Source organism: Sinohyriopsis cumingii, chromosome 17 (genome assembly GCF_028554795.1).
Source record: "Sinohyriopsis cumingii isolate HCF-2022 chromosome 17, ASM2855479v2, whole genome shotgun sequence".
Classification (NCBI taxonomy): Eukaryota; Metazoa; Mollusca; class Bivalvia; order Unionida; family Unionidae; genus Sinohyriopsis; species Sinohyriopsis cumingii.
The window spans coordinates 111749016-111764628 of NC_142977.1; the positions used below are offsets into that span (position 1 = coordinate 111749016).

At 37.0% G+C, this 15613-nt stretch overlaps 1 protein-coding gene across 9 annotated transcripts in view; it reads right to left on the reverse strand.

Annotated features, from left to right (window-relative positions):
• Window positions 1–15613, reverse strand: part of LOC149779677 (rho GTPase-activating protein 23-like) — a 199693-nt gene that overhangs the window by 53498 nt on the left and 130582 nt on the right. For all 9 annotated transcript variants that reach the window (XR_016415698.1, XM_089940508.1, XM_089940506.1 and 6 more), the window contains 2 exons: window positions 7122–7363; window positions 3279–5043 (listed from right to left, as the gene is read on the reverse strand). Coding sequence is in view for 8 of the 9 variants with exons in the window: in XM_089940508.1 (XP_089796634.1) it covers window positions 3279–5043; window positions 7122–7363 (2007 nt within the window). In the remaining variant the exon portion in view is untranslated. The remainder of the gene's footprint in view (window positions 1–3278; window positions 5044–7121; window positions 7364–15613) is intronic.

Genomic DNA, 15613 nt, shown 5'->3' on the forward strand with positions numbered 1-15613 from the left:
GGAAGCAGGTTAGTCATTACAGAGACCTCTGACACATATTTGGTCAAGTTCTGACTAGTCATGCAATGAAGTGTCATCTTTGTGGTGGACTACGGTACTTTTTGTTAGAGCTCATTTAAGAACAAAACAAAAAATGTGTCCATATGCCACTGACGATGCACTTTAAGTATAAACTTCTACATCAATCTTAGGGTCAAGAAATCACTAGAATTTAGTCACAAACTATTAAAAATCAAACCTGGAGATCTAGGTGTAGTTAACATAAAACATAATATAAAATCAAATTTTGATTCATCAAGTCCTTCAAAAGTAAATGATACAAGTGGTGTGTGTGTTGTGGATTGTTAATGTAGCTTTAACAATTTATTGTATCAAAACAATGTCTGCAGTGTGGCAGTTTATAGTGATGTCTAGCACTGCAGCATCATGCCGCAGATGTAGCATTAAGCCCCACCCAGTCACATTATCCTGACACTAGGTAGATAAGTCAAAACACTAATCTCTTAATGCTGAGTGCCTAGCGAGGCAGCTGTGAGTACCATTTTAAAAAGTCTTTGGTATGATCCTGTGACCTCCTGCATCCGAGGCGGATGCTCTAACCACTACCCCATCGGAGTGGTCCAATGATAAAAGTGGAAACTGAAGAGTAAAGTTATAAGTCAAACAGGAACCATATTTATTATTTCAATCCATCAAGTTCTTGAAAACTTCCAACATGGAAATAGAAAACCAAGTTCCAAATCAAACAGGGGCCATCACTCAGTTTAATTCTGGTGAGATAATAGTGAAAAGTGAACTGTGTCAAGGTTTCCATGATGTAAAAGTTCATATCAAAAGCTGTTAAGTGGAGAAAAAAAAACTGACAGTTAGGACAGAACAGGACAGGATATGGAGGGATGTAACTATTGGACATGTAATATGTTTTGCACTGTTTGAGGTAGGATGCTTTCTCAGAAAATGGACATGGTTACTTTGTATCCACCATGCTCCATCGATATGGCAAGTGAATAAAAAATTCACGGTATCACAATTTTAAACAAATTTCACATATAATTTTCAATAATTATAATATGAATTGTAAATGAAACATCTAAAATTATTTAATATTAATAATCACATTTTAACTTTACAAATATGAGATGAACTGCAGGCAACACATTATTTCTCTCTTTAAAACCGAACATAATAAGTGAAATCCATGTAAAGAGTTATCAGGTCCCCCTGACAGTACAAACAATAATACATTGCACATAGATTTATCAGGTCCTCCTGACAGTACAAACAATAATACATTGCACATAGATTTATCAGGTCCTCCCGACGGTACAAACAATAATACATTGCACATAGATTTATCAGGTCCTCCTGACAGTACAAACAATAATACACTGCACACAGATTTATCAGGTCCTCCCGACGGTACAAACAATAATACATTGCACATAGATTTATCAGGTCCACCTGACAGTACAAACAATAATACATTGCACATAGATTTATCAGGTCCTCCTGACAGTACAAACAATAATACATTGCACAGAGATTTATCAGATCCTCCTGACAGTACAAACAATAATACATTGCACATAGATTTATCAGGTCCTCCCGACGGTACAAACAATAATACATTGCACATAGATTTATCAGGTCCACCTGACAGTACAAACAATAATACATTGCACATAGATTTATCAGGTCCTCCTGACAGTACAAACATTAATACATTGCACAGAGATTTATCAGGTCCTCCCGATGGTACAAACAATAATACATTGCACATAGGTTTTATCAGGTCCACCTGATGGTACAAACAATAATACATTGCACATAGATTTATCAGGTCCTCCTGACAGTACAAACAATAATACATTGCACATAGATTTATCAGGTCCTCCTGATGGTACAAACAATAATACATTGCACATAGACTTATCAGGTTCTCCCGACAGTACAAACAATAATACATTGCACATAAATTTATCAGGTCCTCCTGATGGTACAAACAATAATACATTGCACATAGATTTATGGTCATATCAGCAGACTTTGTACACTTAGATTTCTGATCTGTCGACTTTGTACATTTAATTTCTGATATGCTGACTTTCCAAATTCACATTTCTGGTCTGCCAACTTGTACATAAGGTTAATGGAACAATATTCTCCACTGTATGCAAAAAGAAATTGTGTACAAAAGAATAACATTAAGCCACAAATGCCCCATAGACTGCAATTTAAAAAAAACAAAGCAAGCTGAAAAGCAAATCAAACTACTCCCAGATGCAGCATGGCAGCTTAAAGTCTTTGAAAAAGGGATGGAAGGATACTGATCTGGCATTCAAGATACAGTAAACAAGCCTTGTCTTGTTGTACTAAAGGAAGACAATTTCTGGGTGAATATTAATGGACATTGGTTTTGCATTAAAAACCAAATAAAAAAAGCCATGTATTAAAGCAAGATAACTTCTTTGGTTGAATATAAATGGACCTTGATTTTACATTATAGACTCATGAAAGAGGCCTTTTTTATAGTAGCAAAGGGAGAGAACTTCAGGGTTTAATATAAACAGACCTGATCTAGCATTGAGAGTTTGTGAAATAGGCCATGTCCTATAGTGCTAATGGGAGAAAATTTCTTCACAAATGAACCTGTTTTTATATGACTCTAGATCCACAAAAGTTAAAAAATATTTATTTTCCAAGTAATAATCTAATCAATATTTTTTATCTGCATTCTGAATTTATCTTTCCTAACTGAAAAGAATCATAAATGTTTCATTTAATTACCTTAGATAATTAACATAGTAACAACTACTTTGTGAAAACCTAAAGTTAATAATGCTTTTGTGTGAAAATGCTGAAATGGCATCTGAGGAACATTGATTATTTGTCCTACCCAAATTTTGGAATAAAATAACTTCATGCTGGAAGAATATACATGTATCTGCTTGGATGAGCGCTAATTGGTACAGACATTTTGGATTAATTGAGTCATTTAATGAGAATCAAATAAACCCTTATATGTGATGATTTAAGAGCAAAGAAAACATTATACCGACTCATATGAAATTAATTAAAAAGAACAGACAAATGGATATAATTATAGTGTATATACTGGAACTGTGGTAAGTAGATAACGAAACCTGTCAGAAGAAAGGACATGAACTTTTTTTGCACAGCTACTGCATAGAGATAATTATCAGTGTCATTATTAGACATTTCACATTATACAACAGAGTCAAATTCACATAAAGATCAATACATATTTTTTGACTTACATCTACTGTAGGGAGCATTGACTGCAGACAAGAAGGATGCTTTCCGCACTGGCTTGTTGCCCATGTGCTCAGAATCCACCTGGTCTGAGAACCCATCTGATTCCACATCCGTTGATTGCCGTGACAATGGCTTTGGAGTTTCTCTGACTCGAGAATCAGACATTGGCACAATTTCAACAATGGGAGTTCCAGATGTGCTAGAATTTCCTTGCGAGACATAAATTCTAATTGGTGCAGAGTCCTGATACTGCGATTGGCTTATTTGAGACTGGGAATTCTGGGAAGGTTCGGGAGATTTTAAACGTTCCTGTGAAACTCTTCGCGATCTTGTTCCTGAGCTACTAGAAGAAGAAACGGGTGTATTTGATCTAGATCTTGATTCTGTGCTGCTTTGTTTTTCAAATGAAGCCAGCCTGGCTGCTACACCATCAAATTTACCACGTGTAGTAATTTTTTCTATTTCAGTTTTATATCTGTTAATATTTGATGCTGTCTGAGACATAAGAGTTTCACCCTTTTCAAATTGCTGCTTTCTGTGTGAAACTAGGATGCGAGGTTCACGATCCTTCTGTCGAATTTCAATTTGTGTAGTTGTGGGAGACTTTGTGAGAGCAAAGGCTGCTCCATATGACTGCGAAGTCGGAACTGGACTTGACCTGCAGCCACCATCCTTGGAACTTTCACTAAATTTTACCACAAATGTCCGTGGTTGCAGATTTTGATCTGGGGCACGACTTATGGATGAGCGATACTGTTGTTCAGCTTGGTAAATATTAGAGTGTGGGTCTATACTGTCCACACTAGCTGACAATTTTGGCTTCCGAGACACTGGTGTTTGAGAGATCACAGGCACATACTGTCTCGTAGAGTGAATATCTTTACGAGAACTTTCAGGAAGACTTATGTTTTCCGGTGAGCTTGCTTCACTTAAACGTCTTGATGGGGATGTCCATATCTGCACCCCTGAATCTGGCAAACTATGCCGAACTGAATTACTTTGCACACAGGAATCACCAGATTCCTGAAGTAAACTTTCTTGAGATCTAACTTTCTCCCATCCATTGGAATCACCACTGCCACTATATCTGTATTCCACTGGTACTGTCCTTCCTTGCTTTGCTATATTTTCTTGTGAGTCATTGGACTGAAGAACATTCTCACGAGATTGCCGAATAAGAACAGTAGACCTGGCTACATTTTCTGTGCTTGCACTTCCCCTGTTCCCTTGCACAGGGAAATATAATCCAAAAGAATAAGTTCTATTTTGTGGGTTGACATTTTCCTGAGTTGCTCGGCTCTCAAATTCTCTCTTGCGATCCAAGAATACATTTTTACTAATAGACTCATCCTTAGTTTTGTATGGAGGTTCTCGATAAACACTCAGTCCTGAAGTGTACGACGTGGAAGATTTTAATGTACATGCACTTCTGTCCCGCTCTCTGTCAGACAACCTGACCTCCATACTGTCAGGATTTCTACCTTCAATCGAATTTGCAGACATCGAAATAATTTTCTCACCCCAGTTACTGCTATATGATGAGTGTGAAATGTTGTCTAGAGAGGGGGAGGGAACATATCGATACCGAGATGTGTCTACTTTGATGGCAGTATTTTGTGCAGGGCTGTCAGAGGAGAGTGAGGTGTATCCATGCTGGAACTGAGGATGAACTTTAATCACGTGACCACTGTGTCCCGTACTACTGCTGCTATCACTATTACTTAGGCTCAGTTGAGAATCAAACGACTGCCCTGATTTCTGATAGGCCTGGAAAAAAATTACAAATTATCATATCTGAAACATTCTTCATAATTCAAATGTAAACTTAACCTACTTTATAATAATTGTACAACACATTTATACCAAGTGCTTGATGATTCAGATGTCATTACTCAGAGGCCTTGGAGGTTATGCAATCTGGAGACTCCAGAGAAAAGTACACACTTTACCAACATCAGAACAGAAGACCTTCAAGAAGCAAATAAGTTTGTTATCAGTGCTATCTGGTTCCAAGCATTAGGCCATGTACATGTAATAGTGCTTTAAAATCATAAATTTTTGAGTTTCACTCAGTGAATCAAATTTCTTTTTATCAACTATTCCCAACGTGCTAATAAAATGAGTATTCAGCCATTAAACAGCTCCATCAGCCCCCACACCCCAGGGTCTTATAGCCAAGATGGCACCCCTTTCTTCATTTTTCAGAGGTCCCTTGGTAATTTGTGCCTTTGTTCTTAGTGCAGTCTATGTTTCTGGATCCCAATGTGCATGAATTGTCGAGGGAAAGATGTAGTGAGATGCTTCAGCAATGGCTGTGCAATTATGATGCATAAAAAGACAAAAATATGATATTCCCATTTGCCAAGAACTATAATTGGGTTACAGTGATTCACTTTAAAGTCATAGGAATAACATTTTGTGGTTTGATAAAAAAAATGAATATTCATGGATATTTTGTTTCATGGATTTCCTCAAGAAGCAAAAGAAACGAAATATGGGTTATTATCTATCAAGATTTGAGTGTGGGAGTGAGTACTGATTCATATGTATATACTGGTTAGTATGAATCTGAAGATTTGATTGTGGGACTACAGATTCATATGTATATACTGGGTGGTTCGTGTCTGAATATTTGAGTGTGGGAATGAGTACTGATTCATTTTTGTATATACTGTATGGTATGTGTCTGAATATTTGGGTGTGGGAATGAGTACTGATTCATTTGTATATACTGGGTGGTATGTGTGAATATTTGAGTGTGGGAATGAGTACTGATTCATTTGTATATACTGAATGGTATGTATCTGAATATTTGGGTGTGGGAATGAGTACTGATTCATATGTATATACTGGGTGGTATGTGTCTGAATATTTGGGTGTGGGAGTACTGATTCATTTGTATATACTGGGTGGTATTGTGAATATTTGAGTGTGGGAATGAGTACTGATTCATTTGTATATACTGAATGGTATGTATCTGAATATTTGGGTGTGGGAATGAGTACTGATTCATTTGTATATTCTGGATGGTACGTGTCTGAATATTTGGGTGTGGGAGTACTGATTCATTTGTATATACTGGGAGGTATGTGAGAATATTTGAGTGTGGGAATGAGTACTGATTCATATGTATATACTGGGTGGTACATGTTTGAATATTTGGGTGTGGGAGTACTGATTCATTTGTATATACTGGGTGGTATGTCTTAATATTTGGGTGAGGGAATGAGTACTGATTCATATGTATATAATGGGTGGTACATGTCCGAATATTTGGGTGTGGAAGTACTGATTCATTTGTATATACTGGTTGGTATGTGTGAATATTTGTGCGTGGGAATGAGTACTGATTCATATGTATATACAGGGTGGTATGTGTCTGAATATTTGGGTGTGGGAGTACTGATTCATTTGTATATACTGGGTGGTGTGTGTGAATATTTGAGTGTGGGAATGAGTACTGATTCATATAAATATACTGGTTATATGTGTCTCCATATCTGAGTGTTGGAATGACTACTGATTGCTTGCCAAAAATATATATTTTTTTAAACAGCAATTACAATGACTTTTACAAGTCTTTCATACCCAAACTTTATATATGCAATCCTGGCAGAAAGCCACATCATACAATTTTATAAATTTGGATTATGACTGTTGGGTCATCATCTGAGAACGTGAAGGTATATGTGCGTGTGTGCATACACATGCAGATGCTTGTGTGCACGTGTTGGAATACGCTGTAAAATGGTGTGAATAGTTATGATAGTAAGCCATTTGTAGTTATTCTTTTTACATTATTATTTTTATTATAGCACACAAAGCGGTCTGACTGTATCTCATACCAGTTGTAGAATATCCTCGTCCTTAGGTACCACCAGTAGCTCCAGATCACCACTGCTTTGTTGAATTAAGCTGATCACTTGTGCGTAAGATTTTCCAGACACTGGCTCACCATTCACTGACAGAATACGATCTCCTGGATTCAATCCTGCTATTCTAGCTGGTCCATCACTACGGACATTTTTAACAAAAATTGTGTCCATTGGTTCCCAGCTATTGAGCTTGGATCGGTGGAGGTAGTTGTCTGGAGAAGAAAAAATAAATAACATCAGATATAATGTTTTCTTGTCTGTAGTAGTAATACTGTTACTCTTTTGTAGCACTGTTACTCTATTGTAATACTGTTATTCTTTTGTAATACTGTTACTCTTTTGTAGCACTGTTACTCATTTGTAATACTGTTACTCTTTTGTAATGCTGTTACTCTTTTGTAGCACTGGTACTCTTTTGTAGCACTGTTACTCATTTGTAATACTGTTAATCTTTTGTAATACTTAACGATCAAAAGAGCTGAACAGTCTAGATGGTGTTTTCTAATCTGCACTAATGTGAGACCAAAAACAGAACATCCTGATGTTGTGAAATCAAGAAGCAGAGAATCTTAGTTTTCTCTTCTGTACAAATGTGAGACAAAAAGGCAGAATATCCAAGTGTTTTCTCTTCTGTACTAAAAAGCAACACATCAAAGTATTTTCTCTTCTATACTAGTGTGAGACCAAAAAGTAGAATATCCAAGTGTTTTCTCATCTCAACTAGTGAGAGCCAAAATGCAGAACACCCTATCAAGTGTTTTTTCTTCTGTAAAAGTGTGATATCAAAAGCAGTACATCCTATAGTGTTTTATGTGATAGCATGAGACCTAATGGCAGAACACTCCCCAGTTTTTTTCTTCAGTACAAGTGCAAGACCAAAAACATTTTAGCAACTACCGAATTCAACTTGGCCGTACAAGTTCCACAATGAAATTTGTTTTTCGGCAGCATACTGTAAATCAAGGTTTTAGGAGAAGAACTTTTTTCAGTTTGTTAAGAAACTGAGCATGCAAATGTTGTTGAATAAGTACAGTTCAGATAACATCCATTCAATCAATCATTAATTCACATAAATTTTGATTTTGCAGCATTAATATCAATAAAATATTGATTTTATACTATATCCATTGTACCAGTAACTCTCATCTCTGTAATTTATTCATTACAAATAATCATGTTAAATTGTTTTTGCCCTATGATTACATGAAACTATACATGCTTGAAATATTAGAAATTCTATTTTTAGTTTTTGCAAAATACATCAGAATTTACCTAGGTGCAGTGTATCTTAAACTATAAATCAAATTAAATGTTGTTGTAGGGTTTAACGCCATTTTTCAGCACAAGATAGGCTATACATGGCAGCCAGTATATCTGGTGGAGGAAGAACCCTGGAAAACCCTGTGAAGAACCACTGACCCATGAGAAGCTACTGGCAAGATTTCTCATGTACCCAAACTTGGGACCCCCAAATTAAATGTGAAGCCTGGGTAAATACCTGTCTATATTATAAATATATCAAGGTCTATCAATATCAAAGCTATATAAAGATTGGTCCATGCCATAACAATATCAATATCTGTCCACGCCATAACAATATCAAGATCTGTCCATGCAATAACAATATCAATATCTGTCCACGCCATAACAATATCAATATCTGTCCATGCCATAACAATATCAAGATCTGTCTATGCCATATCAAGATCTGTCAATAATAATAATAATAATGACTTTATTTAAAGAGGGTAACACAATTAGCTAAGAGCTAATCTATCTTAAGGCCCTCATACAAAAGAATTTATTTATTTTAGCTGCATCTCTGAAGCCCTGGATATATTGGGTTTGGAAGAAAATAGAGTGGGCATTTCTATTCTCAACTGGAATACTATTCCATAGCAAAGTTCCAGAGTATTGGAAACTTTTTTAAAAATAATTCCTTATTTGGTTTGGGAATTTTATACTGTTTGGTAGACATGGATCACAGGTGGGGAGTATTGCCAGGTAGTCTATACTGGAATAGTGATTGTAAATATTCAGGAGCACTATTACTGGATATCCTGTACATTAATTTGGCTTTTCTCCAATGGATTTGGTCTTTAATAGATAATATTTTTAACTTACCAGCTAAATTGTCCTTGCTTTCTTTCTGGATTGATATTAGCCCAAATGCTCTTTTTTGAAGATGTGCCAGCTTTGCTATGTTTTTATCATCAGAATTACCCCCATACTTTATTACAGTACTGGTAGTCTAAATAGGGTTGTATGTAACTGTTATAAAATAGTGTTGTTCTTGTAGGGTTTAATGCCATTTTTCAGCACACAATAGGCTATACATGGCTGCCAGTATTAATGGTGGAGGAAGAACCTGGGTAATCCTTGGAAAAAACAACCAACCCTCAAGAAGCTACTGGCAAGCTTTCTCACATACCCACACTGGCCGAATCAAAGACTCGAACCCATGCAGACGGAGGTGAGATGGCAGTGATCCATAACAGAGAGTGCTTTAGACCACTCAGAGCCCCTTATAAAATAGTTTTCTGTGCCTTTCAGGGAGAAAATGTCTTATCCTACTGAGAAGCCATAAACTTGAATTGACTTTTTTACGGTTATGCTTGTTATGTTCAGTCCATGATAGGTTATTATCTACCAAAACACCAAGTAGTCTATCATGACAGACCATTTGCAAAGTTTTATCCCTCCATGTCAGACATAGTTCATCACTATCAAGATTTTTCCTTTTTTGCCGTGTTGAGATAAGTAATATTTTAGTTTTACCAGTATTCACTACCATGCCACTGCATGTGCACCAGTTGTCCAGTTTGTTTAGGGCATTCTGTAAAGAAATTTCAAGTTCATGCTTTGTGTTTTGGATGTCTGACAATGTTGTGTCAACTGCATAGCGATCTGTAGATGATTTTGAGTCCCTTAGTAACAGTGGTAGGTCATTAATAAATAAAATGAATAGTAATGGACCTAGAATCGAGCCTTGTGCTACTCCATATCTAACTGTTCCAGGTTCAGACAGAACATTATTTACATAAACATCTGTTCTCTGACTTAAGTATGAAGTAAACCATCTAACTGTGCTTTCATCACATTAGTAGATTTTCAGTTTCTTCAAAAGAATTTCATGATCCACTATGTCAAAAGCTTTCTTGAAATCTACAAATACAGATCCTATTATTCCACCTTGGTCAAGTGCTTCAAGCCATCAGTTAGGGAGTTCAAGGCAGTCTCACATGAATGTTTCTATCTAAAGCCTGATTGATTGGTGTAACAGCAAGTGCTTGGTTAAATACGACATGAATGAGTCACAGACATGTTTTTCAATAACTTTTGACAAGTTTGGTGATTTTTTTAATGTGATTTTGATTTTTAACATAGCTTTAACAATTTTTCAGTCATATCGCTATGATGTCTGCAATGTGGCAGTTTATAGTGATGTCTAGCACTGGAGCATCATGCCGCAGACATATAGCATGAAGTCCCACCCAGTCACATTATCCTGACACCAGGCTGACCAGTCCTAACACTAACCTCTTAATGCTGAATGTCAAGCGAGGCAGCTGTTAGTACCATTTTTGTAAGTCTCTGGTATGACTCGGCCGGGGTCGAACCTATGACCTCCCACTAGGTCATAACATGTTTAATAAGAAAATAATGGCTTCTGCACAGAAAGTTTAGTTGAAGAACACATCTTGGTTAGTGTGCTATTTACAGTACTCTTGTTAATATTTTATGTCTAGCCTGGTGTCTGCACATGTCCACCGAAAAATATAAGTTTAAGGAGATGCGGTGGATTTGTGGTTAGTGTGCCAAACGCAGTGCAGGTTCAGATCCTACTATTGTATCAGCCCATGTCAGCTACCATGTTTTCTCCTTGGGCAAGTCACTTTACTGCAGTTGCTTTGGCACTAATCAAACTGCCCCAAAGCAAGCCAAACCATGAAAGGAAACAGTATAGAAGTATTCAGAGCAGAAAGGCAACTTACTAGCTTATACAACTTACTAACCCTAACCCTAACCCTAAGCATGCTTAGATATACTTCAGTAAGAAAATAAGGCATTACATTAAATATGGTATAATTAACTCATTAACCCCTGGCACCATGTTTGTTCATCAGGAGGTAGTACCCTACTTCGGAGCCCTGCAGTGTCAAGGTCATTTAAGATACACCAGAGTGGGTGGTATTACAGAAAAGTAGATGTAGCTCTACAATGATACTAAATAATCTGGACTTTCTACTCTACAATGATACTAAATAATCTGGACTTTCTACTCTACAATGATACTAAATAATCTGGACTTTCTACTCTACAATGATACTAAATAATCTGGACTTTCTACTCTACAATGATACTAAATAATCTGGACTTTCTACTCTACAATGATACAAATAATCTGGACTTTCTACTCTACAATGATACCAAATAATCTGGACTTTCTACTCTACAATGATACAAATAATCTGGACTTTCTACTCGCATTACAAAATACAAACGAAAAAAAAAACACATTTTAAGACCTGACTTTTTTTACAGCAAAAATCTGCCCATTGTCAGTTTTTTACTCTTTGCATTCAGATCTAAGGCAGACTGGTCTGAACTGCACAAAAACGGGCGAGCATTTGCAAAAAGTAGGATAAGTTGGGGATTTGGAATAAAAAGTGGCCAGGACATGAAAATGATGGGTCCAATAAGCAGCACAAGAAAAAAAGAAAAAAGAACTCCAACTTTTACTCTTCTGTCCATGTGTCAGCAAAATAGCCAATGAAAAACAACATTTCTAACACAACTAAACATCAGGCTAACTGAAAATATCTTGGAAGTAGATTTATTTGGATGTAGTCAGATGCAGCCCAAGAATGTGTTTTCTACTGGCATTTCAGGCAAAAATGACAAAATTCTACAGGGGTGAATGAGTTCAAGCAGTTAGTCTTTAAACAGTGCAATGGTGTCAATTTGCCCAGCCTACAAACACTGTGAGATATTCTTAACAATTTGGCCTCTAGCTTCAGGTCAATCAACCAGGAATATGTGTGACAGCACTACTTATTCCCATGGTAAATATCAATGATGCCTTACATTGAAGGCTACACTTTAAACCTACTGCTAAAAATAACTGTAGATGTACACTACTGATTTATTCATCCTTGCCCCAGGTGAACATATCAAATTAAACTTTATTTCTAAGAGAACTATGTACACCTACTAAAGATGACTGTTTACACCTATTGAAGAAAACCATGTTCACCTAATAAAGATAAATTTGTACAAATATTGATGATGACTGTCTACACCTACTGAAGAGTACTGTGTAAACTTAATAAGAACAAATGTGTACACATTCTGTACTGACGAAACAGAACACCTACTAAAGGCAACTGTTGTATACACCTACTGAAGACAACTGCTTGCACCTGCTGAAGACAAATGTGGATACATACAGAAGACAACTGTGGATACCTACAGAAGACAATCATGGATACCTACAGAAGACAACAGTGGATACCTACAGAAGACAACCGTGGATACTTACAGAAAACAACCTTGGATACCTACAGAAGACAACTGTGGATACCTACAGAAGACAACTGTGGATACCTACAGAAGACAACCGTGGATACATACAGAAAACAACTGTGGATACCTACAGAAGACAATCATGGATACCTGCAGAAGACAACCGTGGATACATACAGAAGACAACCGTGGATACCTACAGAAGACAATCATGGATACCTACAGAAGACAATCATGGATACCTACAGAAGACAACAGTGGATACCTACAGAAGACAACCGTGGATACTTACAGAAAACAACCTTGGATACCTACAGAAGACAATCATGGATACCTACAGAAGACAACCGTGGATACTTACAGAAAACAACCTTGGATACCTACAGAAGACAACCATGGATACCTACAGAAGACAATCATGGATACCTACAGAAAAGAACCATGGATACCTACAGAAAAGAGCCATGGATACCTACAGAAGACAATCATGGATATCTACAGATGACAACCATGGATACCTACAGAAAACAACTGTGGATACCTACAGAAGACAACTGTGGATACCTACAGAAGACAACTGTGGATACCTACAGAAGACAACTGTGGATACCTATAGAAGACAACTGTGGATACCTACAGAAGGCAACTGAGGATACCTACATAAGACAATTCATGTTCAGACCTTCAGTCAGATATATTACAATAACTACACTGGTATACTGTAATAACTACACTAGTATATTGTAATAACTACACTTGCATATTACAATAACTACACTAATATATTGTAATAACTACACTAGTATATTGTAATAACTACACTAGCATAGTATAATAACTACACTAGTATATTGTAATAACTACAATAGCATAGTATAATAAGTACAATCATCACAGTAATTTATAATATATGTACATGTAGTGTTTTAGACAACTGGACAGTTTTGAAATAACAGCCCCATAATGAAAACATTCCTATTTGATAATGATGTCACAGTCAAAATAATTCTCTTAATACAGACAGTCAGGTAGAATGACTTGTTCATTGTAGAAATTTTCATTTTGTTTCCTAGGGCCATCCAAAAAGCAACATTTCTGTCCAATTTGATGGACAAGACAACTGAGCTAGTGGCACTTTTCTTGCAGGTGTACATATTTTATTAATACCATATACTGCAAAGTGTAGGATATCTTTCTGACTTCGATGATTTTCATGAGACACATTAAAGGCACAGCTGAGTAATAATATATATACCCTGCCCAGTAAAGTTACCAAGGGATATAGAACTGGATTCCATGTACCCATCCTATCATCCATTGATCCATCATGCATTTGTTTCCATAGCAACCTCAGAAAACTTTTCAAGATATCTCAATAACATTCTGCACACGTGTTAGACTAATTATCAAAATAAGCCTTTAGCTATTCCCAATTCCTCTATTTCAACACTTTTACTGTCCATTTCCTTTGTCCATGCATCCAACCATTACCCACTTTCATTTCCAGGGTGAAACTATAAAAGATTCAAGATATCACTGTGGGTTTGAGGGTTTAATGCCATTTTTCAGAACAGAATAGGCTATGAAAGGCAGCCAGTATATTTTGCTGGCAGAAGAAGCCAGGAAAACAGTGACACATAGGAAGCTACAAGCAAGCTTTCTCACACACTCACAGTGATCTGCAAAAATGAGTACCTTAAACAACTCTGCACCCCCGAGCCCCTGATGAAATTTGGTACAGATGGGCCTCTTGCTATTTACAATTCTTCAGTTTCAATAATATCTTTGCAAGGGCTTGTTTTAAATGAAAATCTTTAGGTAGGGTTGTTTCTGCATATAGGAAGGCAGGATTTTCCTGGGAATTAATCTACTGCTAGATTCAGGACATCACTGATCCATGATTTTCCCACTGGATGGAAGCAGTCAGGATTAGTTGGCACTTGGATTCCCTCAATTTCTGCAAGACTTTGGGAATCTGGGGTATAAGATGAAAGTGTATACATCAGGACCAATTCCAGTTAAAGAAAAGGGTATCAAATACCCAGGCTTCCAGATCTGGGACTAGAAATAAAAGGGTCATGAGCCTGTCATCTAGTCCAGAGCAAAAGGTTTCAACTGACAGTGGGATTGGTCACCATATGCAGGGGTCTCATGAATAAGCCCCGTCTTTCCCATTCTGTGATCAAGTGACAAAGTGTTCCTCCAACAGCAATATCAGAAAAGGTCATGGCATGCATGGTGTCATTTTCTGCATGATAGTTAGCTAGGGAGGTGATCTGAAACTGGTCCTCGCATTTTGTCATTGGGAACACTTAGAAAATGGAGTATCATTAATGAAAAGGGCTTTGGAGAATGGTCTCCCACATGGCATACCTTGATGGGAGGGCCTGATTGTTTATCTGGAAGTTAGGGCTGGTCTCTAGGACATTTAGGCTGCATGAAGTTTGTCTCTTGAACAACCTGCTTCCTGATATTTATATGGCTATGGAATATGAGGCTTGGAAGATGCTGGTTGTGATCCAAGAATTGCTTGTGATGGTCTTTTAGCAGTGTGGACATGGATAGGAATGTGCATAAGACAGAGATTAACGGAAGCAGCTATGGCACTGGTGGTTGAGTATTAAGCTGCTCAGTCAGGTACATGAGGTCAGTTTGGTTCTCAACAGAGGCTTCTAGGCTATGCTCCAATTGCTGACATACAGGAGCAAGTTGAGCATGGAGTTAATCATTGCAAACCAGTTGATTTCAGATGTATGTGCCTGGTGATAGGTTTCTTGTCAGGCCTGTGTTTTGTAGTAAGCCAGGTTGTCATCTTCACTACAAAAATAAGGCCTATTAATGCCTGGGTCTTAAGTGCCTATTCAAGCTGTGTATGATGGCAGTGACTGTTTCTCAGTTCCTTTACATGAAATCTACAACAAATTTTTTTTTCCAAC